The following is a 26,380-nucleotide window of genomic DNA, read 5'->3' on the forward strand; positions in this document are numbered from 1 at the left end:
CTTTTTACTTTAAGCTCAATATGAAATTAAAAACACACAGGCTTGTGTATTTTTGCTGATTTTTCTTTTTTTTTTTTAATACAAAATATTCTACGAAAAACATGGTGGGCCTCTTTTTTTTTGTCCAACAAGTAAGAAAAACAAATCAGGTTTGCACAAAGATGGCAAAACATTTTCTTCATTAAGTATAAAACAGCATTTGTAGATGAGATGAGGGAATGTGGCTCTCAGAAATGAGCAGTTACTCTGTCGATCTCTAGAAGGTCATCCAGGATCTAGAAAGGGGGGGGAAAAATGCATAAAATGAAAAGAAAATCAGAATAAGAAAACTAATTTCACTGCATGCTGTCTTCTGTTAGAGTTCTTACAATGTCTTGAGTGGTACCAATCTTCTTGGCCAGCTCGCTGCGCTCCATCGTACTGAGGTACAAATACTTGTTGAGGAGTTCTCCATCAAGGATATTTCGCACAGCGTTCTGCAGGCCTCGTCTGTCGCTGTGCAGCATTCTGGATGTGAGATACAATAAAAAATATAATCCCATCTTTGAACAGTGATTTCTAGCATGTGACAAGTACTACACTGTAAGTAGATGTGAACCTGAAGGCCTTTGGATTTAGACCAGCGTGATGAGGCAGCATGGTGGTGAGAGCGTTCTGCAACATCAGCAGGCGGCGGTAAGTCTTCTCCTGCATGGGGAGGAGCAGGCCAACTCCTCCGTCTAGTGTTGCTGTGGAAACAGCAAATGGCTTTTTAGTCCAATATTTGCAAACATGAAAGAATTTAACTTTCCCAATCAATTCTGGACCAGATGCCACTGAAAAATCACAGCTTGTACCTGCATGTTCAGTTGGCAAATTTTAGTGACATAGTTTCAATAAAGCAAACATCTGACATAGGAAGCAAGAGTTTGGGCTACCTACCAAACCACGTGATGTGCTTGTTATCCCAGGTCAGAGACTTTTTGCTGCCAGCGTCTAGAGCTCCTCTGCACGGCATGCGCCAAAAAGTGTTAATGTTCGCTCCCACGTTGAAGTCCGCTCGCCTCAGCAGGCGCATACCTCCCAAGCTCTCTTTAGCTGCAACCACAGATACAAACTAAATGCGTGATACTAGTTTATCACCTTGAGTTACATAACATGCATCTGCAGTTCCAACAATAAGACTCACCCTCAGGTAAATACATGTATACGTAGAGGTTCTTGTCTCGGTCCGACACTAAAAAGAAAAGAATAGTGAGAATGGAGGCGACACTTTTGCAACCTGTAAATGTAATTTCTCCCAAAAGGCATTTATATACATATATATATATATATATAGCTTACCCAAGAATCCGAGCTGGTTGTTATCCACCATGAATTCAATGCTGTAAACCTCCAAGGGCTTTGCATCCTGTTCCCAAAACAAGAGAAGAAAACAGTTCAATCCAAAATCCCCTGAACTATCTCCAGCTGCCAGTGCTGCTCTCTTCAAGACTAACTCGATTAAATCCAAATACCCACAGGAGACAGACCATCAATACTCACTTCTACATCCTAATCAATAAACACTCCACTGTGTGTACTGCAGCCCACAGGTTCAAGTCAATCTCCCTCTACACTCCAATACAACACTTAAGCCTGTTTAGTTTGAAACTTCATTTGGGCCTATCTAACTGCGCGAGGGAACAATTCAATTCTGGCAAATTTGGTGGTCTGAATTCAATTATAAATGTATCTTCCATCAGCAATGGGTGAAGTGTTCCACTGTGTGTCTGTTACTTCCTCACCCTGCTGACAAGTGACAGTGTCTTGCTCTCCTCCTGGTAGCGGAGTAGCGAGATGCTCTTCATCAGGTCGGCAGCCAAGATGAAGTTCTTGATGCTGAACATCTGGTGGATGTGGAGCTGGGTGTCGATGAAGGCCATGCCGGTAAGGTCGTTGTCCTTCAGGACCCACAGGAAGATCTGCAGGAGCACACACACGAGTCCATCACAACCTTCTTCGTTCTTTGTGTATTTACATTAAGTATTAAGTTAGGTTGTCGTTAGTTTTTGGATCAAAATTCACAAATCTAATGTTAGGGCTCATTCCAATCCAGTTCTATTTTCATTCAGTAACTAGTTACAGTATGAGACAGTGGTGTTTTTTCTAATGTGAGACCTTCTGTCCGATGGCTGAGACCAGGTATCCGTTGCAGTGACACAGAGCTGTCACCGGTCCCTTCTGTTCCTTCTCATACAGCACTTTGAACTTGTTCTTGGTGAGGGGCTGGCCTGGCTCTGGCACTACTTCAATCACATCCAGGATCAAAATCTGAACACAAGAATCAAACAGTTAAATAACGGAGGCAAAACAGCCAATTATTATTTTTGGCAGGAACTGAACCTTTGAGGCGTTTACAGCCGGTTTTCACTTCTTGTTTTTATCAGATGTGGGCAGTAAGAAAACCCCCCTGGAGCAAAACAACAGTATGTTGCTGTGTGCTGCTCACCCGGCCTCTGCAGGTGACCTCCTCCCCCTGCATTAGACAGGTCCCTGCTGCGATGTAGCCCTTCAGTCCGGACACCGTCTCCTGACTCCTCAGTGCCACTGTCTTCATACATGTCACATGTTCCCACTCCTCCAGGTCGATCCTTATGGAGACAGAGCGCTCAGATGTTACGTCAGGTCAACAAAAGTGCAGATGTGCAGCTGTTCAGGATCAGCATTTACTTCAAGCTGACAGTGCCTCTCTTACATTCACATCAACCAATAGAGACATAGGTATGATATATGCTAGATTCAAACCCTGGATGTCACATTTACAGGTTATGTGACAGACACACACTATTGGATGATATTCACATTCATGGTGTTACACTCAGCTGCACACACACAAAGTAATGGAAGTAGTTGTGTGAAGAATGAGTGAAGACAGAGTTCACACCCTGCCCACTGGCCAATCGCTGCATGAGGTTTGCTGATTGTTGGATTTTGGAAAGTTTTCGGACACAGATTTTGGTATTGGGGGAGAAGGTTTTAGATGCTGTTGACCATTTCACTTGAAACAGACTGGTAACTACAGTGGCTTCTGCCAAGGCTGCTAAATCTTCTGAATGTATTAACAGGCAGTAACAAGCACAAAAGTCCACATAGTGACACAGTCAGTCATGAGCTTAATGTGTCAGATTTATTTGCAGTAGTAGGTGTCAAAAATGTTAAAGAACGTCCTATCAAGCAGTTTCAAATGTCCTATCAATTTGTTGTTTGGGTTTTTTTTTGTAATTTCTTCTAATTTCTTCCCTCTGGCATTTTGCCTTTATTTTACAAGGACATGGCAGGAAATGCGGGGAGAGAGTGGACATATAACAAAGGTTCTGGCCAGAGGGAGGTTGCAATTACGTGGACAGTATGTTAAACCCCAAGGGCACCAGGACACCCAGAAATATCATCAAAAAATGTCCTGGACATGGATCAAAACAAACTACAAGCTACTCATTCATAGGCCTGGGGCTTCACCTACAGCAACATTTCATTTCATTCTGTTCAATCGTTTTCAAGATACTCCATTGACTTACAATTCCAAAACCTCCACCATCCTTGGTGATATTACTTACTGTGTTGTGAATATAAGAAATGTGTGAGAGTGAACTGTCAGTATTTTGCTTGTAGTGGCAGCTACAGTACAGCAGCTGGTCATTACACAGACAAAGGCCACCTTTCATTGTCAGCATTTTATCTGCATACAAGTTCTGTACTCAGACGACAACGGGCTTGTCTGACTGAGTATAATCGGATTCTTGATGTTTTTGGTAGAATCAAATTTACACAACCTGACTTTATACTTGTATAAAGCAGACTGTTTCCCAGCTTAATATTACATGTCAGTGACTGCAGGGTAAAGTTCTCCTGACACTGAGCCCTCTCTCCAATCCAAATGTGTTTTCACAGGAAAGACTGATACACATTATCTCACAATCAGTGAGCCAACATATCCAGAAGGAACACTATGTGCTGGGCTTAAGTACTTCATGCACACAGTTCAAATTTGTTGACCAAGAACAGTTGACCCTCACTGGGATGAGGGAAAGCAGCCATGTGAGATCAAAGTAACTGTGTACAACTTGGATAAATGACCCAAAATTTCCAATTAAACTCCACTTAAAGCAGCACAAAGCCTCCAGTGAGACGACCAGCTGCAGAGAAAATGAGAAAAACAAAACTGCCACAAGCTTGTGTGGACCTCTTTATTCATGGTTACCTAATCTCTATTAAAACAAGGTGGCCATATTGATTTTGCAAACTGCACTGTTGTTATTTTTTAAAAAGGTGCGATATATAAAGACAACAGCTTTTACCGTGTGTTGGGAATGGCCTCCCAGCTGACTGGAGAAATGAGCTGGATGGAAAACTTCTCCTGCTGAGGATTAATGTAACGTTCATCTGCAGAGAGTAGGAGGAGAAACAACAGTTATTACCATCCTGACAATATAAACTCCAAATGAAAAGGTTGTGGAGTAGCTCAACTCACGAAAAAATATATCCACATATTTGTGTTCAGGATAAAGATTGTAAATTTTTGCCACAATAAGCAGTAAACTACCAGCTGTGAAAGGCTGACTGCACAGGACATGCCTCACAACAATCTGAGTCAGCTGTAACATGATTGAGAATGTGTGAAAACTAGTTAACAAGCAAGCACAGAGGTTGGTGGAAATAGTGGTTGAAAGTGCTTGGACATCATTAGTTCATATAGTTTTATAGTGGTGAAATAGTGAGCTGAAAGAAATGAATAAATAGTTGAAATAGTAACAAAAAGTAAAGCTGCAACAATTAGTTGATTAATCGATTAGTTGCCAACTATTGAATTAATTAAACTATTTGGATACTCGATTAATCGTTGAGTTATTTTTAAGGGAAAAAAAGTCAAAATTCTCTGGTTGCAGCTTCTCAAATGTAATAACTGTCTGGTTTCTTTAGTCCTCTATGACAGTAAACTAAATATCTTTGGGTTGTAGACTGTTGGTCGGGACAAAACAAGACATTTGAGGACGCCCCCTTGGGCTTTGGGAAACAGTGATCGACATTTTTCACCATTTTCTAACGTTTTATAGACCAAACAATTAATTGATTAATCGAGAAAATAAACGACAGATTAATCAATGATGAAAATAATTGTTAGTTGCAGCCTGAGCTGAGAGTAATTTTTAAATGATAGTGGTTATTTACAAGAAATTAATAGATGGTTCAAATATTAGCTAAAAGTAATTTCTAATAGTTAGCTAAAGACAATGGATAAATAGTAGCAATAGTAGCTAACACTAATTTTTAAATAGATAAAAAAAAAGAAATGTGTGAATGCAAACTTGACACTGACAATTCAACAGTATGAAAAAACAAATCATAACCATATCCACTTATATGTAATATATGAGATTCCAATAACATGAAGTTTCAAATCCATTTGAAACGACACATCTGGAACACGATGGTTGGTGTTGATGAAAGGCTACTTTAGATCATCTGATAGGGTTGTGGAGCTACATCAGACAAAAAAGTTTGGGAACCATTGTAAACAATAGGTGTGTGTATGTGTGTTCATGTCTGACCTCGTTCTATGATTTCAAACTCCTTCTCCTCTCCTGTCATCCTGGGGATGCGAGTGCAGGGCTCTTTCACACTGGTGCACACAGCATACACCTGAAGCCAAAGCCAAAAATCACACAGAAAAACTTCACATCAAAGACTAATCTCTTCAAAGTCACCCTCATTGATTTTTTTCTCTCGCGGTAAGAAAGCTTTAAGGCTAGAGGGCTTTCATCTCAAACTTTTCAAAGCGGCCCGGTCGATACGCTTTTATTTTGCATCACGTTATGCAAGCGGAGGTGTGTGAGTCCGGGGAACGTGTTTCAGTTTGAATTTGTGTCAGGTCGCTGCTTTGGAGCCCCTGGTGCTGTGTGGGCAGAGTGAGAGGATCCTTGCCTTTGATTCGACATGGTAGGAGACGTAGTGGACAGTGCATCTCAGTGGGATTTTTCTCACTGGCCAAGGGGCATCGTAGGACAGATAGGTGGGCAGGACGCTGATCCTCAACTCTCCCTGCGGGAAAACACACAGAGACACACTGATAAGTGCTCAAGAAGCTAGAAAGTGACTGAAAAATAAAATTGCCTGTTGAAATCTAGAATGATAATCTCTCTACAACCAAAGACCTTAATAATTAACATTCGGACTTATGTGGAATCACATCCATGAGAAATCTTCTGTCTCAGTTCAAAGTGCAGGTTTAGTTTTGAAGACATGACAGAAAGAAGAAACTTTCATCCAAACACCGACGTTATCTCAACCACAGTGACGAGGTGTCCTCCGTGTACCTGTTTGTTGAAGTAGAGGAAACCTTTGGGGCAGTTGATGTTATGGAAGGGGGAGAAAGACTCGATGGAGCCATCGATGGTCATGGGGTGAAGCCTCATGGCTCCCCGAGAAGTGACCAGCATCCAGTGAGGAGAAGGTCCGCAGATGAACACCTGAGACAACGAGGAAATGTGTAAAATGACATGACAAGGATGTTTAAGTTCTTGTAGCACTGATGTTGGGAGCTGGAATCCTAAACTCATCATACCCCCGAGTATCCAGAGATGTCCTCAAAGTATCTGAACCTGGCAATCCGACTCTTTGCAGCTGAACTCTCGTCGGAGACGCCGCTCTCTGCCTTCTTATCTTTCTTAAGCTTTGATTTCTTTTCTCTGAAGTTAATGTTGTGGGGCACCTGTGCAGAGTAAAGTACAAGCACTGAACATCAACTTCATCCACAGCTGACTTTGTTTACTTCACTTCAAATTAGTCTTATTTCTTACTTTTTTGAAGCGCACTTTCAGGTTGTTTTGAGGTTGCTGTTGATCATAAGAGAACGCTTCATAGATCAGAAGCTCCTGTTCCACATGGACCTAGGAAACAAGAAAACATACTCGCATTTGTCCCGGTTTGTTTTATAACAGACTTGTCTGGTCACTGAACTTTGAGGAAACACTTACGAGTAAATATGGTCTGCTGTGATTGTTGCCGAGTGAGACCAAAGACACCTCCTTGACTAATGGGATCTCTCCCTGTCGTGTCACTTCCTCTTTTTTACCCTCCCCTTGTGTTGCTGATTGGCCAGAGGAACTGTCCACCAGCACTCTCTGACCGACAGGGAAGTTCTTCACCAGAAACACCAGTCTCCAGTCTGGCAGCTGGTAAATCTGTTAAAATAACAGACAAGGACCACGAGAAAAAGTCATTGTCGTAACAACATTAATATGCATTAATCACTGATTAACTGATCTTATAGAAACGCCATACCTCCATTACACCGTTTTCCCTGATGATCATACACCAGTGGGTGGGCTCTGTTTTGCTGGAGCTTCCCTCACTTCCAGACGGCGCCTGTGCTGTAGAGCTGCGGCTGATTTCATCCTTTGCGGGTGCCGCGCTGGCATTAGAGTCTCCATATAACATTTCCTCCTCATCGTCCACTGTGTTACTGCACAAACATTTAACATCAATCCATGAATAAATAGCAGGGGTGGCGACTGGTGGTTTCTTTCAGAGTGGAAGGGCTGTGAAGTCTAACCTGAGGTCCTGGATGATGGTCTCTGCTTCAGACTGACCCCTGATCATCGTGTCCTCTTTGACGGAGCAGCTCACTTTGTTTTCTGTGGTGAACATTCCGCTCACATCTCGGTACGCGCACAGTGTGATCACCCGAGATTGCTGTGGAATAAGAGGTTAATCAGATAATCATGAGGTTGTGCGTTTGCGTGTTGTCATTCTTGAAGCCCAGAATCAAAGTGTGTCAATTTGACACTGCTGAGAGGGCAAAAGCTCATGCACTCATGCTTAAAGGTCTTGCGTTTGGCCTGCAGGGGGCGTGCTTGTCAAATGAAAACCCTTTAAAGGTATGATTTACTCACAGCAGGGATCTGCGGTTTCTGCAGAGCCAGCCGGTGTGTTTTCCCCATGTATGAGTCAGTCTTCAGCACAAACATGGTGACTACTCCTTCTGCAGTCATGATGACCACGTAAGGGTCTGCCACAGAGCAATGCACTATGGGAGAGCCCAGGTCCACTGGGATGAAGTGGAGCTGTGTCACTGAAAGAGGAATTTATCAGTATGTGTCAGTGAATCAGGCTATAGAAACAATACAATTAATTCTTCAAAAAGATGGATATACATTTATTTATATTACTTTCTGTTACTGTGACAACCAAATTTCAAAGAAAAATGATCACAAGGAGAGTTTTTTCACCTCCTTCCAGCAGCCGGATGCCCATGGGAGAGACTTGGATGATGTACTTGTTGTCACCGATGTTTCCAGCGAACACTGTGGGCCCCTGGGTGGCGAAACCACTGGTGTCCAGCTCCATGATCTCCTGACCTGTCTGAAGGATCTACAGTAAAATACAGAGGTGGTTGAGTTTTATCTTGCGGTGTTAAAGGAAAGCAGTTAGAGAAAGGGTTTAAAAGATAACATAGATCAATATTACAAGACATAAGATGTTTATTCATGCGTGTTCCTACCATGGTTGAATCCTCTCTGCTCAGAATAAGAAAGCCGTGCTTCTTTGTATCATCCTCCAGAGGAGGCTCTGCCTTCTCCTCCTCCTCTTTCTCCTTCTCCTCCTTGTCTTTTTCTCCCTCTTCACCATCCTCACCTGTCTCCGTCTCTCCCCTATCCTCTGACTCGTCGGTTTTCACAGCCTGGGAAGAGAGCAAAAAACATCTGACTACAAAAAAAAAGATCTCACAATAAATGAGAGGAAACGTCGAGCTGTTAGGCAGAAATAAACGGTACTTTTTTGTCTTCCTTGACCTCACTTGAGATGACTGTCCACATGTCGTGGCAGCCTGGCAACTCGAACGTAGTGACTACTTGGGGTCTGATGCTTCTCTGGTAACAGAACGGAAACAAACAGTTCAAACACAGTGCAACATTTTCAGGCTTTGCAGAATTGTGTATAAACCCCGCAACATGCTGGAGTTGCAAATCACAGAAGTTATGTAAGAGCTGTGTCAGCTTGTGTCTGGGGTGTTTACAGGCTACTCCGTCGATCTCTGAGGCAGCCCTGGTAGACCCAGAATTCACTTTAGCACCGTCACTGGACTTGTGGCAGACGGCCCTTGCGACCACAGGTTTTAGGACGGTGCGGTAACATTTATCATGCATACAACTACCCATGCACAAAACAACAGAAAAACTCAGGGAGGAGGATTTACCTGAAGTACAGACAATGCACCGTTCTTGCCAAAGCCAGAACACACCACAACCTCCAGGTCAGGCTCAGGGTTGCTCTGGAACTGTTGGTAAGAAGAAATCAAAGGCAGAAACCTTAAAATACAATTTCCTGCTAAAGCATGTTGGAGAAATACAAAGCAGTAACCAATCAACAGAGACTCCGAGAAGTGTTTTAACTGCCTGTACCTCTTCAGACAAGAAGGCGGGTTCACCCATGGAGGCGTTGGCACAAGGTCCAATGTTCAGTATGCTATCACACACCTGTAAGAAAACACAGGAAAGACCTTCCATTACCTTCAACAAAGATGCGAGACAATCATAGACAAAAAAAGCCATTCATAGATTTTTTTTAATACCTCAAAGGAGTATGTGGCGAGCTGGGTGCCTGACTGGGCCTCACTTCCGTACACTTCTATCTCATCCACCTCATCTGTCAAACCAAAGACATTAAGTAGAAACACAGATTGGCAGTGGTGGATCACACACGCATATCAAAATTAAATTGGAACATACCGGTCCAGTTGGTGGAAGATTCTACTCGCTTCTTCTTGCTTGGTGGTTCCTCCTGGAATTCATAAGCAACAATTTAAGACTATTTTCAAACAACATGTGTCTAAGTCACTTGCTGCAACTAGATAAGCATAGTAGCATAGATAGCATAAGCAAAGTGAAAATTCAGACAGAATTTCAATAGTGCCTCATAACAACAGGCTGCGTTCACATTGAACACAAACACAAACTTACCTGTTTATCTTTTTCCTTCTCTTTCTCTTTTTCCTTGTCTTGCTTTTCTTTGCCCTCCTCTGGTGGTGTCTCCTGTAGTTTCTCTGTGTACTTCAGGAGCAGCGAGTTTCCCAGGCGGGAACCAAGGAAAAGGTAGCCAGGCTCCATGGTCACCATCTAGAGGAGAAAAGCACAGATATGCAAAGGTCACCTACATAGTGTAATACCCAAATACTGTATTGTCTCCTATGTTAGAAAATCCCCCTACTTTTTGAAGAAGAGAAACACTTAATCAGTCCTGTGACAAAAGTTTCCCGAAAGATTTTTCGTTATGAAAGTGAAAAATGAAATCATTAAAAAGGTATATTATGCAGGATTTTACTAAAAACAATGTATAGACTTATACAAAAGAAATCCCTCAGGCGCCGAGTTTGTGGTGTTGTATGTATCTACAGAGACCCTGTCCTGTGCCTGTATTTTCTCATTATTTTGCTGTGTTCCAGGCACTTCTGGCCTGCAACCTTTGGGCAGTGGACCATGGGCAAAGGTTCCTTGCTTTAAGTGTTTTACAGAATAAACGGAAAGCGAAGTTATATTTGTCTCTCTTTTTTTTGCTGATCTGAAAAATGATCCAATCTGTGACTTAAAACCACAATATGATCCCAACTGTGAGTGTGTAGCCCCCAGCTAATAACAGCGCACAGGGTGTGAGGTCAGGACTCGTAGGGCAGCAACCAGGTTACATCTCTGTGCTTTTATTTGATTTAGTTTTTTCCCTGCTTCTTTCCTCCACTGTGTGCAGAGTGCTGCTGTGTGCTGCTCCTCTGCTGTCCGTTTGTCTGTTTGACCAACACACACACACATACACACAGAGCAGAGTAGGTGTGTTTATTTGTGCTGTAGAACGTAACCGCTGTGAAACATTCAGAAAATAATGTTTAATTACTTAATTAGTTAACGCACAAAGCTGAGTATGTCTTCGGCTCTCTCTCTCCCTAACTTTGAATGCTGTGTGTTTACAAACACCAACCAACAATTCCTGCATAGTATACCTTTACGGAATAATATAAATCCCCTCTTTGGAGAGCTCTTGAAGTGCTCAGAATGAATTTCCCTGACTTTTAGCATTTTATAACTTTTTGAATCTCTTGAGCTTCTCCATTCAGTGACACTACTAATTCATGGTTGCTTGACAGATGATTTGGTCCCTGGTCTGCTGTAAAGATGTCGGGAGATGCTTTCGACTTGTTTTACTTTGTGGTAGCAAAACACATTATACAAGTCATACCAATCTCCTGGAAGTTAAAGGACACGTTCACGTTTTTTTTTTTTTTGTCCGTCTTAAATAATAATAATACTCACATGCTCATATGTGCATTGGAAGGGTTTTTGATTGCTGTAATTGTTCCCCTCTAAAAGTAATTTCAATGTAAGAGATGGAGGGCAAAATCTACAGTCTTCATTCAGTGTAATGCATTCTCAAATTATACAAAAGCTTATATGAGGCTTCAGCAGTTTCCATTGGACAAATTAAGTGAGCATCTTCTAAAGTTACAGTCTTTTTAGTACCATATTCCTGCTTTGCGTTACTTTCCATCTGCCACAGCTTAGCAAGGAAATTCAGACTAAAACACTGTAACTGGCAGATGCCCACATGGTTTGACAAATTCAGATTGCTAAAGCCTCATATTATCTTCAGCTTAGCCTCAGAATGCGTTTGTTATAGGCTAACAACCCATAATGCAATTCTATTTTAATGTGACAGATGTTGTGAATGTGTAATTGTCTTGTCCTTGAATATAATACAACTCCCTCGGAGGCTTTATTTCTCTGCTGAGGATAAACTTACACAGGTTGTCAGGACACTGGCAGCTGCTTTGTCGAAGTGGAAAGCCCGGACGCTCCTCATGCCATCGGTAATGAGAGTCAACACATATCTGCAAGACACCAAGACAAGAGTCAAGATTCATAAACTGCCATTAGGGTACATGTACATTCTGGTTGTAATTATGACTCACATTTCTCCTCCTTTCAAAGAGATGACCATCTTGTCGTAAGCAATAAAGTCAGATTGGGAACAGTCCAGTGTGATCTTTACTTCTTCCTGTACACCTGTATTACCAAAACATGTTATCCACTGATGTGTATCACAAAATATCAAAGGGTATGTAATAGGACATATTAAAGATACAAGTATAGGTGTTTGGTGAAGGTACAGGTGTCATGTGAGTGCTTACGCAGAGGGAACGCTGTGGTCCCAGTTGTCTGAGAATTGAGAGACACTCCATACGGTGGAACACTCTGGTTCAGGTACAGCAATGAATTCACAGCAAACACCACCACACCACCTAAAGAGATTTGATATGTGTTTAGCACTCAAATGAGCTGCAACACTGTACACTTAAACCAGGAACACGTCCTAACACTATATTAATTATTCCGGATTATAAATAGTGACAAAGGAGAGAATTTGCTGAGCTCACCAATGGGTTTGGGAACAGCCATGACCTGCGTACAGTCAAACGGCAGATTACTAAGAGACCAGATGACAGGATGGACCTTCTGCATGATGTTGAGAGAGATGGCGACGATGCTACAAGTGTCCTGACGTACAGCCACACGCCTGGCAGAGTGACACACAACACAAGTTAAATGTTAACCCCTCAGAATATCGTATAAAGACATAAAGTTGCCATTATAGCTGGTGTGGTGTACTAACCCAGGCCATGTCTGGTTGGGCTCGAACAGGATGAGCAATGTGGGCTCGTAGTAACCATGAAGGAACTTCATGTCGATGATGTTTAGCAGCTTCTCGTCCAGCTCACGAACGTCAATGATGTAGCTGGGCAAGAAGCTGGATTTGGGTCTGCAGATGAGATTCACAGTGTTATATTCAGCATGGCCACTCAACTTTCAAGTGCAGGGGGGAATTCAAGATATAAGAATTCATGCTGTTGTGAGGATTTTCAGGGATACAAGTGCAAAGCAGATATAGAGTATATATATTAAAAAAAAGGTTAATGAGCAGAACATTTAGTGGACAGCTGACATACCCTTCTCCAACTCCACCCTCCTGTTCATCAGTTAGTGTGTCCTTTCGGAACGGCAACACCACCAGTCGTGTACCATAAATGAGCATCACAGCACAGCGATTCTCTGGATCAACACGGACAATGGGAATATGTACATTCTGTACAAAGCCATCCTTAAAGTTGAAAAAGAGCGCAAATTAATTCAACAATTCATCCACTTGTGCATGAGTTTTTACATATTTACTGTGCTATTGTTTCTACATACTCTGAGCTCGGGCTCTTCAAAGTAATGAAGAGACAGCGTCTTGAGGTCATGTGTCCCAGGGTCGTACTCCACTACAGACAACTGGCGAGAGAACAAACACACCCAAAAGTAAGTTGAAAACTATTTGTTTTTCAGTTTAAATCAGTTTAGGCAGTGCACAGGTTAGACAATGATACCTTGGCGTCTTTGAAACTGAGAAGGAGTGCATCTCTGCTTGCTCCTACAAGCTGGACACTGGCCATGGACATAACATTGCCGAAGAGAGAAAAGGATGCCACCTGCTCCAGCTTTTCCTTACGAGATTTGGAATCTATAGGAGGAGGAAAGAGAGAAGTCTCACCACAAAGGCACTCGTTAAAGTTTCTGTCACGTATCTATAGCAAAGTATACACTTCAAGTAAGCTGTCTGGCCATACCTGAGGACTTGTCTGCCTTCGATGTACTCTGAAACAATAACATACATGTTACATTTTTGGCATGAAGCCTTTTTGTGTTTATATTTTAAAACTTGATACAATGACATGGAGAGCTGCAGTTACCTCCACATCGTGGATTATCCTGTAGACAAACAGTTGAGACGTTCCTGCAACAATCAAATTCTTCTCCTTACTGGAAATGAAGTTGCAGTAGACAGAAAACTCCACTGCAGTGGGCGTGTGGGCTTGTCTGTGTACAGCATACATCTTCAAAGCCTGCCCTCAGCATCTGATAGGTGAGAACATCCATATTAAACCCTCATTTATCACGTACAATAAACCAAATACTATTTATAACCCAAAAGTATTTTTTTCTCCAAAGTAAATTGGGGTGGGCAGTGTAAACTATCAAGCATTCTGAACATTTTGCTAAGTCTGAATGGTAAGGTGAATAGTTTCTATGCCGACTTAAAGATAGGACCCTCACCCTTTCATAAAAAGTGCTGTGGAGTAAACTTTCAGATTTTGGTCAGTGCTTAATGTTATCAAGGTAATGGCTGACAGGAGACGGCATGTGGTCTCAAATTAATAGTTAAAAGATAATATAATTGCAGTAAATGTCTAAATCTCTTAAAACTAGCTTTGACGCAGATGGTTAAAACTGGAAGTGTCTGCTCTTTCGCTTAATACCATTAACGTTAATGTGCTAAATAACCACTAGCTAGGTTACCATGTACTTTACCTAAGCCAGCATTAGTCTTACCCTGCAGGATAACTAGCTTTCAGTCTAATACATAACTTTTTTATGACACATGCAAGGAGAATTAGTCCAGTTGTGTTGTTATGACTAGTGTGAATGAGAAGCCGGTAACGTTAGCGATGCTAACGGCGTGCTAATCTTCCTTAATTGTAGTTAGCGTGTTAGCTAGCAGGGCACAGCGCTTGCACCTGACTCTTAGTTTTAGCAAATTGTGAATTAAACTTGCCAACGTACCTATATCAAAAACGTTATCAGAGTGTGTAGCTTTATTGGTTCTTCTCCTGTTCACATTTAAGAGGTCATATTTTGTGGGTTACTAGGCAGTTAGCAGTGGTTATGTTGTGGCTGCGCTAATCTTCTTCGTTGTTTCTATATCTGGCAGACTAGCTGCTCCGAGGCGTCTTGCTGCCCCCCACAGTTCAAACCCTTAATAGAAGAACATATTCAGTTCCTCATTATTTTAAAAATCAGACATCAACATGGGGTAGTCTCTGGAATGCCATAGTCAAACAAATTGTTGGAATATTTTACTTTATCAGGTTTATTCCTCTATTCAAAGCAAAATACTCCCTTTTCAAAACAAAAATCTCCATAAGTGAGGGTACAAATTTTTTAAGGACGAAATATACAGAACTGATTACTAATGAATATAAATTTGACTTTTCACCATATACCTGTAGAAAACAACTAATATTCTGATGCAGTTCAATTGAGGTGTACCTGTTTTCTAAAGGTAAATTCCAGGGGACCTTGATAACTGTGTTGTGCACAAATCACGGTTTTAAGTTTTTTAATAAATAGAGAAGCTACAGATAAAATTTCAAACATTGTTTTAACCTAACAACATTAAGATTTAGCTAGAGCTTGCTTCAGTGTGAAAAAATGTCACATTAAACAGTAGTGAAACAACAGGCCCAGTACAGCTTTACATTTACAGCTGAATTATACCTCTTTGGCTTGCTGTGTGCACTTATCTTACACTAGTTTCCTAAGCAAATACTTTCTACAGTAGCCTGAACATTTTTAGAATGACAGAGTAAAATAGGTGATGTGCCCTAGATTAAATTTTGCTTGAAGCTCACCAATGACAGATCCCCCAAAAATACCCTCAGAAACTTGTTTCTCATTTTAAGCTTTATTTTTCTTCATAATAATAATAATAACGGTCTTTCTTAAGACTGTTAAGACTGCACATTAATGTTCTCTAAAAACAAAACAAAAATAATAATTTTACAATATTTGTAATAAAATCAAAATTAAAAAAAAAAAAAAACTTCAGTAAATACATTCCCAGACAGTAGTCATAAGCAAACCAAAGATTTGTCATCCAAGTACTTCACTGATGGAAAATGATTCAGAAACAGGCAGTTATTCAATGATTACATCCACAAATTATGCAGCCTATGTTCTCACAAGTTATTTTGTGTTTATTAAAATAACAATACACATTCCTTGAAAGTGCACAGTAGATGTGACAGATGTGCAAAATTTAAAATGTACAATAGAGTATAGATACTGTTGCTTAAAACTTAAAAAAATAGCATAATTAGCAACATTACGATTAAGGATAATTCTAGTTATTTTCAACACAGGCTGTTTGTTATCACGGTGATCATTTCTTTCAATAAGGTTTTTTTTGTTTTTTTTTTACTGTCAAGCAGTGGATCTGGGACTGCTAATTTTCCAACATACCCTGTAGTTTACTCTTACTACATTCAGGAGCTTTTCTCTGAGCTATATCAACTTTTCTCAGATGGCCACAAGAAAAAACTGCAGATGCTAGACAGTAAAGAGCTACTTCAGATTGTAGGAATACAGTCAAGTTGGGAAAGAAAAAACTGAGAAAAGTTCACATCAACCTCCTACAGGTAATTAATGTTAGACAGCAATGAATCTAGCACTGTTAACTACCAGTTATACATATCTGTATATATATTGACATTAATACAATTTCAATGTACAAGGGAAAATCAAGAACAATCTGTAGCAAAATATTTATGGTTGATTACAACACACTTTGGATGCTTCCAAGTTCAAGTGATAAGATCTGCCAAACCAATTACTACAAATGTAACGTCATTTAATACCTGCTGAGTCACACCTATTTAAAGACTGAGTATGCTTACGGGGCATGTTTAAAGTTACTCAATTAAAATAATTCTCTGTTTGTTTTTTTTCAGTTCAGCTGTTTGTCTTTCTGTTGTAAACTGAAAAACTGAAAATAGAGCAACTGATGAAACAGTCAACAGTAAAGAACTTGATGAAATGTTGATCAGAAACAATATGATGAAAGAAAAATCCCAACTGTACACCATAACACATTAGCCCTTTTATAAATCAAATGCACTTTTTAAAAATCAAGGCAGAAACATTAGACAAAAGCAGTCCATTCTTCAAAATCTCACAGTCAATAATCTAACTAATATTCCATTCCCTCAGCGGTGGATTCTCTGGCATGTAATGAGATATTCTGGATAAGCCTGTGTATCATTGAAGATGACAAACATTGATGGCTTGGTAATGTCGTCTGTCACACTGTCATATCTGAGGGGAATATCACTGGTCTCCTTCAGCGGGGCTGTCTTCATTGAATGGCAACCTTTAGTGAAGTCTCCTGTTAGGACCTTTGACACAAAAATATACTTGTGTCCGTCTGCGTTTGGGGGTGAGTACTGATCCTGGACAGACAGTGCAGAGTTGACAGCAAAATACACCCCCTGGCCATAAACAGTGGCTATGTGGAGAAACCATTGCGTTAGAAATTGATACTCAAGATGAGACAAATTGAATACAAGTCAACAGAAGTGTTTTATAAAAACATACCATTCTTTCCACAGAAACTTCTGTTGAATCCGTGGACGCAAATCTCTTTCACGCTCGTCTCACTAGTGCCGTGGTAGAGTGTCCGTTCAATTTCCGGGTACTCTGCTCGCTGCAGAACGCTTGCCTTCTTTAGCTTGTACTGATTGTACAGCAATCGATTCATTAACTTCTCCACCTGGGGAAAAACTTCATGTTATTACAGATACACCAAATAATTTGTTGCAAAATATGTAGGGTTTTTTTTTCACCTGTATGATTCTGATCTTGCTGTGGTATTCCTGTATGGTCTCATAGAAATTCTTCACCACATTCTGAAATTCATCAGATTCCTCATTGACTTTTGTTGCTTCAGGCAGGTTTGATAGCAGGGAGTATTCCTCTTCTGTTAATAAATGATTTCGTTTTAATAGACAGAGATATCAGAGATACGGAGTCACAAAATGGGTATTAAAAGATTATCAGAACAGCCAAAAATTTAACTGAATACATTGATGAATGATATTGTTAAATGCGTAAAATTCAGCTGCTTAGTTTTCTTGTTTTTTGGTATTGGCACACATTTATTTGCTTTTCTATCCCCTATTTTCCTCATGCATCAGTGGAGCAACTGAGGATTGTGTGGTTAGCTATCTTACCTGCAAACCCAGTAGCTAAATACACTTGAGCACTAGTCTTTTGAGCTAGCTACCTAGCTGAAGCTAACTTTCTTTGTCAAATGACACCAGCCAGTGCACGTTATGTTAAGCATCCATATACTGTGCTGCATACTGCTGTAGTATCACTATATATACACGCGTACATACTAGTAAATGAAGCTAGAGCATTTTAGCCAGCAAGCTAACACTAACAGAGTTAGATAGCTAACCCTACTGAGAAGGTTTAGTCGACATTAAGAGAAGCAAAACACTAAATCAAACAAATTTACAAAAAGGATAAAAAGATAAAAAGACTAAAAAAACTTATTTCCATTGTGGTCCTTGATGAAGACATGAGATAATGTTATGAAGATAAATATGGTGTCTGAGAATTTAAATTAACTTTCCCGCTAAAAGGCTGCTTTTGACTTGTTTGATAAACTCTTACTACATCATTCTGCGCTAGAGCACAATAAAGTTCCCTTTACCTGGTACATCCTCCTCCAAATCTCCTAAATTAAGCAATTTCCTGGAGATTTTCGCAGATTTCCCCGAAGCTTTGTTGTATTCCTGCATCTTTTCAAAATTGATAATGTGGGGCTGATTGTTGAGAAAAACATCAACTGTTTTCAGCTTCATCCTCCAAGCGTTCTCGATGAACACTGTAGCATCGGGTGAATAAGGAATCTTGTCTGGGGAGTCTGAGTCATGATGCACCCACTGGACAGTCCTCAGGATTTCCCGGTCCAATATCCAATTGGGTATTTTCTCCAGCAGCAGCTTCACATCCAGCATTGCTCCGGCCACATAGTCGTTAAAGCCAGAAACAGTGATTATGGTACCTACAACTTGAATCTCAACTGCGTGCTTCCTCTTGATCAATTCCAGACACTTCTTGTGGTAATCAGACATGTTCTTCATGCTCCGGTGCTCCAGTTTCTCCTCAACCTGCCTCTGGTTTACCTTCTTCCCGAAAGCTATGTCCACCCGAATCAGGTCACAGTTGTAACCTGCAAACACAACTATCTGGATTGTGTTAGCTGCCTTGATGGTGTCCTGTAAGCTAATATCGCAATCCTTCTCCGGTTGATCCACCTGGGGGGACTTGTTAGTACTACTAGAGGAGCCTTCACATTGGATCATTTTCTTGGACAACTCCAAGGCTTTTTGCAGCTGTTGCTCCTCATCCTCCAAAGACCAATGGCTGGACTCCATAGAGTACTGGATGGCTAGAGACAGTTGGGCCTCTTCTTCCAGATTGCTAGAAAGGCCCAGACCTCCATCACTTGGCAGGAGTAACCCACCTGTAGCATTCCCTTCAGTTAAAGGCTGAGGAGCATCAACATCTGTCACATCAGACTTAAGGTCTGACAGGCTGGTCGGTTCCTCTGCTGTGTACAGGTCCAAATCCTCCATGTCATCCTTTGGATCTGAATTGGACACACTGTCTTCAGGTCTTTCTTCAATGGCTGAGACAATTTTCTTTGCATCCTCTAAAAGGCCTGCAAAGATATGAACAGCTTGTTTGAAACTGCGCAGAAATATGGAAAAAAATATTAAGGGAAGCAGATACTACCTCTGTCTGTAGCTCCATTAAGATCTGTTTGCATTGAATCCGATTTTAACTCCTGTAGAGAACCATCTATAGACACTTCCTGGAATTTTTTATAGGACATCATGTTCCATGCAGTTTCAAAAATGTCCTGAAATTATAAATGAAACTGTTTTATTAAAACAGAATGATAAACCTGAAGTACACGCTGTGTGATATCTCATTGAAACTGTTAAAAATTGGGTATGATAACTAAGTAAGCAAAGTACAGTCCAGCTCAGAAAAATAAGTACAGTGAAGCTATAACTTTTAGCAGACAAGACTTATTCGAGAACACAGTGAGCCTTGTTTGTTTTTTTAATGGGAAAATGGAGCATTCACTTCTGCCTTGTGGAGGATGGTGAAGTACACCTCAGGCTATACTGTTTTAAGGCAGAGTACTTGTCATGATGGAATAACAGCTGGTATAAGTGGCCAACTGTGGGGAAGTGTAAAAATAACAAACTCCCTGGATCAAGTTGCATATTGTAGTTTGAATTACAAAAAAGACAAGCACATTTTTGCTTTGTTCAATCATTTTGTTACCTGGTGTGGCAGAGGTTCCCAGGGCAACTGCTTTGGGCTGACGTAGACCTGAAACTTGGTCTCCATCTGCTTCATGATGCTCTTGCATTCCTCATCGCAGAGAAAGCGAGCCACTCCTGGAACATTTACTGTGATGGTTCTGGTGCAGAGAGAGGAGACCACACTTTGCAGCAATTCCTCAGCCATTTGGCAAGCTGCAGCATGGCCATGGATCTATCAGGTACATTCAAAAATACATGAAACAGTTCTTGAGTATTAGAATCTCAGAAACATTGATTAATACAATACCAGAAGTGAACAAAATAGACGCTTCAAAACCAAACATTCAGTCACCACTGCCATCAAAAATCTGTTTCTACATGTGATACCGATACACCACATACCTTTAACCCACAGACGTCTTCTGCTTCTAGTGGAAAAATAGACACTTGGTCCATTTCAGCCAAGAGCTGATGACAATGGATCTGGATGTATTTCAGCATGCCTGGCTCCATGGAGATGACTGTCTCCCTTTCAATGGGTGTAGTGAGAAACTTCAGGATAGCAGTCTGCTTCTCACTCTCCATCCCTTTCAGAGTCAACACATCTATATTACCTCCTTGTTCTGACACAGAGGAGAAACCTAGAGCCTGAAGGAACTCGGACCACTCTCTGCAATATAACATGCATTCATACTCCTTGTCCACTGGTATGCTGAAGTGACAAAGTTGGGATTTCAAAAAGCTACATGCTTGGTTAGCAAAGTTCTGGGATAGTGATGATACAGCCACATTACAGTCTGATACAGTGTACACAGCGGGCAACCCACTTTGATTCATAGTTTGAAATAGCCGCTCTTTTACATCTTTTCTGGAAAGGAGCTGAGCTTCTTCTGGCTTGAGGGTAAACTGAATCTCAGCCACATTGGCAAAAAAATCCAAGATGGTGTGCTTTATCTGCTCCAATATTTGTGTGTCAAGTCCAGCAACATGCACACCATCATCTCTGATTTGTATGGTGAAATCTGGGTGAGCCTTTTCAATGTCCTGTAGAAGGGTGCTGGGTTGAAACAAAGCAAGTTTTGCTGGGTCAGTTATAGCAATATGGCTCGATGGTGTAGCTATGTCCTCTGTTTGATCCTCCATGACTTCGTCTGCAACCTCCTCAACCACTTCAGGGGTGGCAAGAGGTTCCAAGGTCGTCTGAAAGAGGTCAGTGTGGCTGTTGGCACTGGCCTCTATGGGAGGAAGAGTCTGCATTTGAATATCACTCATATCTGCAGAGTTGCTCTCAGTCATATCTTTGCTCCCAATTTCAGAGTTTGGTGATGGTACCCTTTCTGCAGGATGAAGAAAGTCAAAATATGGCTTCACTAAGAGCTCAGAATCATCCAGCTTGTGTGAGTGATCCAGAACTGGGTCCACAGCTGTTTAAAAAAAAAGACATTTTATTCATTAAGACAACCATAAGGGAGCAATGAAAGAGCTTTAAAGGGTGTACCGTGCAAAACTTACATTCGCAGTTGACAAACGACACCTTGGCTGTACCCTCTGAAAGCATGGTGACCTCCTTCACCTTCTGATTCCCGCCTCGCTTGCTTTCAAAGTACAAACTGAGCATGTCTGAAGTGATGCCTGGGTGCAGGTTGTCCACTAAAATGGAGTCTGTTTGCTCAATCTGTTCAAGAGTTACCTTGGCCCCATCAAGTGCCCGCCTGGCGATTCTTGCATTAAGGTTTTGTAAATCTGGAAAACAAATAAATAAAAAAAATCTGTATAACACACAAATGCTATGAAAAATGTAGCTTTAGCATTTAGAAACATTAGAAAAATCCATCAAGAAAAGAAAAAGGTGCATTTCTGATACCTTTGGAGAACGGTTGGCTGAGGTGAATAAGAATGAGATCTCTCCCCGTTGAGGGATACAGAGTGTATTCTGACAAGTTTAACCCAATCATGTTCTCCACATAGAGCTCTATCATCTCAGTGCTGGTGTTGGGGTTGATCCCTCGCAGCAGCAGCCTGTATCGGTCCTTTGAGGCAGGCTTTCTCACACTCAGCTCAACATTATGCAGAACATGGTGCCCTTTAGACAGCACTTGGGCTGCAGCTGTCAAAATGATAAGAACAGAAATAAAAGGTAGAATTAGCATATGTTAATGAGACATTATTGCACTGTTTCCATTCAGTGTCTTTTCAATACATTACTGTTTAAATGCCTCTGGAGATAGGAGGGAGAACTTAAAGCTTTAACAGAAGGTCTGGGTCATTGGGGGGAAAAATCTGAGTGTTCTAATATCAAAGGCTAAAATAGGCCCACATTTACAAAATATGCAACAGTATATAGGCTAGTGTATTTTGCCACTTGCCTTCTGCCTCCTCAAACACCAGCAAGGCACGGTCACCATTCTTCTCCACAGAGACGAGTGGACCTCCCCCAGATCGCCGCTTATTCTCAAAGTACAGATACAGCAGCTCCTCATCCACTTCCTCAGGAAGCGCCAGTACCTCCACCGACCTCTCCTCCTGGCTTTCAACTGGCATCCTGAAACATACAAAAAACATACAGGTAGGCTTTCGACAGTGTAGGTGGTTCAAACAAGTCTATCTTATTTATTTACAGCTTCTTAAATGTTATAAATGACGCACAAGTTTTGCAGAAGAGTCTACTTTCCACTCTTCTGGGGTCAAAGCTTGTGCCTAAGTCTATATTATCAATCACTGCATCCATATAAGTAAATACTTCAGCAAACATTTGCTTGTTCCTTGTTTTAAATGTGAGAATTTGCTTCTTTCTTCTATTTTATATCACTGCAAATAATGCCACCCTACCTATAATAATATGTCAAAATTGTCATATTTAGATATCATAGTTAACAGTTTCTAATGTATACAAAGCATGACAGTGTCATTACTTAAAGACTATATAATGTATATTTGGAAAATGATAGGATTTTCTTATAACAATAATAACAACAACAATATGAAAATGTGCATTTGTTAAAAATGTGTGACCATGAACCTTACTAGTTTGATAATCTGTATTCATAACAAGATAATGTTGTGTTGAACCAGGTTTTACTGATAATTTTGTGCATATTGCCCACACAAAGAAGCAACACAGTTCGGTTACACCTGTCCTGCAGCTCGGTCCTGTAACTGAACTTTTATGAATTACATGATTTAATTTATTAATCATACTAGTAAAATGTAACATACTTCCACAAAGGAGAACAAAGTTTCTAGGCCATCCAAGAGCAGTTAAACAGAAAGTGTCCATTTTAAACATTTCATGAGTTTGTGTTGCTTTAATTTAGCATGTTATGAACCTTTAAGAAGTATATTTCTGGTAAATCCCTAAGCATATGGGAAAGACCACATGTTATGTTCACTTTTATAACAAAATGAAGAATATGTACCATAGTCTATGTTTTTACTGACTGACTCACAACACACTTGTACTCAAATTAAATTTACAGTAGTCATAATTCTGTTCGAGTAAACTTTGACCGAAACAAACGTATTTCTGTCTGAGATGTTATACAGAAGTTCTTTTAGGGAGTACTTGACGTATAAGTGGACAGATAATAGATATCAGCCTGTCATAGTGATTATGGCCTACAATAAGTTCCATGTCACAGGAAGCTAGGCCTTTACAACAGCTACAATATTCCAGGACCGAAACGTCATGCTGGTGTTTATTTTTTGCTACAGAAAACGTCTTCCTGCCAGGTTTACAGATAGAGTCACTGTAGTATTGTTTGTCATTTTTTACTGCGTAGTTCACCTGAAGTTCGTCTCTGCTCTCTTTTTTCTAAACTAGAAAGTGAAACCAGTAACGTTAACGTTATCCACAATTGCCATGTTTACACACTGAAGCTGTGTTTTTTTGTTGTTTTTTTTAGCAAATGCTTCTCATTTTGGCGACAGAAAGACAAAATACATTTTCACGAGGGGTTTACACGTTTCTGGAACATTACTTACCTGGGCTACGAGGACGACATTTGCTCAAAACACCGTCCAGACGAGTTGAACCGGAGTCTCCAAGTACTTCCTTGTTGTGGTGCCTGTTGAACAGCAGGTGGCGTCATCAGCAGCACGTGTTAAAGGGGAAGCACCAATTTTATACAGTCTATGGAAGCAATCCGCTGACTTTCAAGGGGCTGGAAGCAGAGGCTGTAACTTATGGATGTTACAATGTACTATCAAAACAAGACTAGAGATTCTGTTTATTCATTTAATGGGAACATTTCGCAACCATGAATTCAAGTTCTCCAGGTTTCGCCCATCGTTTGAACTTTTCATGATTAAAGTAATATTTGGACTATCCAACTTATAAACAATAAGAAATGTGCACAATTAGTATGCTCCAATATTTTTTTAAGAAATCAGATTTTATTGCCTAGCTTTTCTCTTCAGTTATTATTTTATATTATTATTTTGTTTATTTTTATTATTATTACTTTTACTCTTTGTCCTGTTACCATGTTGAATGTATCAACCAACTGAAAGGGAAGTCATGCCTGTTATGTTATCTTTATTTCAGTATGATGCTATGTTTTCTGTTATTGTTTTAATGTCAGACATGCTGTTAGTGATGCTTTCTATAAATAAAGAGATGGAGAAAAAACTACCCCACTGAATGAACTAGTGTCAGCAGTTCATTTATAATGGCTTTATTTATATTTATGAAAAATATCAATTTATTATAATATATGATATTATATGCAATAACGTGTATACACATCAGCCATCAGCACTATCACATATATATATTTGAGCAGGTTGTATATACTGTACATAACTACCTACTGTATGTGTATTAAGTAACTTATTTGTTACCCATACAATATTTATTTCAGCTCTACTTGTACTGTATCCTGTTTTACGATTAACAACTGTTTTACATGTATATAGACATTTTATGTTGTTATCCATTTGTTGTTTCTATATGTATCTATTTTTCTCCTACTTGTTTGTACACAGTGATGTTTATTTACATAGTAGTATGTTGATCATAGGCCTTCCTAGCCAATAAAGCTGATTCTATTATATTATACTATGTATTGTATATACAGTACCAGTCAAAACTTTGGATACACCTTGCCATTCACTTGAATGAGAAAGTGTGTCCAATCTTTTGTCTGATACTATATATATATATAGGTATTTAAGAATTTTACAGAAAACAATGCCACAACAAGATCCATTTAGTGGCTGCTCTGGAGCTCTCAATCAAATCACATGATCTTCCTCAGCAGATGGACTTTACCTGCAGATTTTACATTTCCATTTCTTTTCTGACTTCTTCATCCTGTTGTTGAGCATCATAGTTCATTCCTGACTTTGTAAACAGCAGTTGAGGAAAGAATCTCACCACAAGGTTCATTTAGTATATGTATTTATTATTTATTTGTTATTATGATATTTATTTATTCTGCTAATGAAGATCATGGATTTAATTCAAAGCTGCTGTGTCCAAGGTCAAGAATGAACTTTCAATTTCATTATATAATATAAAAGTTATATAAAAGTTATATATATATATATATATATTCTATATATAATTGTTTAGGTTACTCATTATTCATGACTGTTAATCAGCTTAAAACATGATGCATTGTTATATATTAAACTACACAACAGTATATAAAGAAATTGAAATTAACTCCACCTCAACCTGCTATAACATTCAAATCATCATCTTACATTTTACATGTTCATACATCCATAATAACAATAAAATAATGTAATATATATTGATGTAACACTCTAAAGGATGTCATTTTCATAACAAGCACTTTAACTTTTGATACTTTAAGCATATTTTGCTAATGCTCAAACATATTGGTTTGTAAAAAAATCTCAACGCAGGACTTTTATTTGGAATAGAGTATATTTATATTGGGGTAAAAGGATCTCAATACTGATGTTTGAACATGGTTGGCACTACAAGCATATGAACACCTTTAATTTATTTTATAATTTATAAAAGTTATGAAACTATGTATTCTCAGATGAAACTATGTGTTTGTACTGATCATTTAGTGATTTTAATGGAATGTATAGTGTAGATAATGGCTAAGTTATAAATACGATGGCTGCGATAGAGTCTAATAGACCTCCATACACTAGAACCTACAGCCTATTATTATGAGCCTGCTTGATCCGTTTTCCATACTGAGTGTTACCTTATTGGAGTTTGTACTGCATGAGTTCTAAATACATTGAGACTGAATGAAACTCCACAGGCTGTAGTGCAATGCACATCATATACTTATGACTGAACAGTGTACAATACAAAAAATTCAAATGGCATTTATACTGTATGTGTGCAATGGCATCTAATAGGATTCCAGCTTGTTTAATGCATTTATA

At 39.8% G+C, this 26,380-nt stretch overlaps 2 protein-coding genes across 3 annotated transcripts; both read right to left on the reverse strand.

Moving 5' to 3' along the window:
* Window positions 1-59: 59 nt before the first annotated feature.
* Window positions 60-14,807, reverse strand: cpsf1 (cleavage and polyadenylation specific factor 1). Of its 2 annotated transcripts, none has more exons than XM_067611513.1 (38): window positions 14,664-14,807; window positions 13,793-13,958; window positions 13,670-13,697; window positions 13,430-13,563; window positions 13,254-13,334; window positions 13,010-13,161; window positions 12,676-12,822; window positions 12,440-12,579; window positions 12,194-12,304; window positions 11,975-12,068; window positions 11,806-11,893; window positions 9,978-10,133; window positions 9,747-9,798; window positions 9,590-9,663; window positions 9,420-9,494; window positions 9,215-9,295; window positions 8,793-8,888; window positions 8,519-8,698; window positions 8,247-8,388; window positions 7,911-8,089; window positions 7,571-7,710; window positions 7,300-7,480; window positions 6,993-7,199; window positions 6,816-6,905; window positions 6,581-6,727; window positions 6,333-6,485; window positions 5,941-6,057; window positions 5,568-5,658; window positions 4,317-4,401; window positions 2,471-2,612; window positions 2,140-2,292; window positions 1,767-1,943; window positions 1,324-1,390; window positions 1,169-1,216; window positions 922-1,077; window positions 599-728; window positions 369-507; window positions 60-275 (listed from the first exon to the last, which is right to left on the reverse strand). In XM_067611513.1, the coding sequence occupies exons 2-38, from the start codon at window positions 13,934-13,936 to the stop codon at window positions 228-230; spliced, it is 4,425 nt and encodes a 1,474-aa protein (XP_067467614.1). In that variant the 5' UTR covers window positions 13,937-13,958; window positions 14,664-14,807; the 3' UTR covers window positions 60-227. The 2 variants fall into 2 exon arrangements, with proteins under 2 accessions (XP_067467614.1, XP_067467615.1); XM_067611514.1 differs by lacking the exon at window positions 14,664-14,807 and adding an exon at window positions 14,433-14,451.
* Window positions 14,808-15,545: 738 nt separating this feature from the next.
* Window positions 15,546-24,382, reverse strand: parp10 (poly(ADP-ribose) polymerase family member 10). The gene is made up of 11 exons (XM_067611515.1): window positions 23,987-24,382; window positions 22,372-22,547; window positions 21,870-22,112; window positions 21,518-21,748; window positions 20,408-21,429; window positions 20,025-20,237; window positions 19,464-19,590; window positions 18,376-19,389; window positions 17,501-17,634; window positions 17,253-17,427; window positions 15,546-17,163 (listed from the first exon to the last, which is right to left on the reverse strand). Exons 2-11 carry the CDS (start codon window positions 22,544-22,546, stop codon window positions 16,865-16,867), a joined length of 3,633 nt encoding a protein of 1,210 aa, XP_067467616.1. The 5' UTR covers window position 22,547; window positions 23,987-24,382; the 3' UTR covers window positions 15,546-16,864.
* Between the last annotated feature and the right edge of the window lie 1,998 nt (window positions 24,383-26,380).

This window comes from Thunnus thynnus, chromosome 15 (genome assembly GCF_963924715.1).
Source record: "Thunnus thynnus chromosome 15, fThuThy2.1, whole genome shotgun sequence".
Lineage (NCBI taxonomy): Eukaryota > Metazoa > Chordata > Actinopteri > Scombriformes > Scombridae > Thunnus > Thunnus thynnus.

Bases quoted from the DNA above. Each gene is read 5' to 3' on its own strand.
- cpsf1 (XM_067611513.1), bottom strand. From the start codon at position 13,936: ATGTATGCTGTACACAGACAAGCCCACACGCCCACTGCAGTGGAGTTT. The intron at 9,799-9,977 runs GTAAGTTTGTGT...TATGAATTCCAG, and splicing joins AGAAGGAAAAAGATAAACAG to GAGGAACCACCAAGCAAGAA. The intron at 6,906-6,992 runs GTAAGTGTTTCC...CTTGTTTCCTAG, and splicing joins ACAGCAGACCATATTTACTC to GTCCATGTGGAACAGGAGCT.
- parp10 (XM_067611515.1), bottom strand. From the start codon at position 22,546: ATGCCAGTTGAAAGCCAGGAGGAGAGGTCGGTGGAGGTACTGGCGCTT. The intron at 20,238-20,407 runs GTATGTGGTGTA...TGTACCTGATAG, and splicing joins AAGACGTCTGTGGGTTAAAG to ATCCATGGCCATGCTGCAGC. The intron at 17,635-18,375 runs GTAAAGGGAACT...ATTTATTAACAG, and splicing joins TTTGGAGGAGGATGTACCAG to AAGAGGAATACTCCCTGCTA.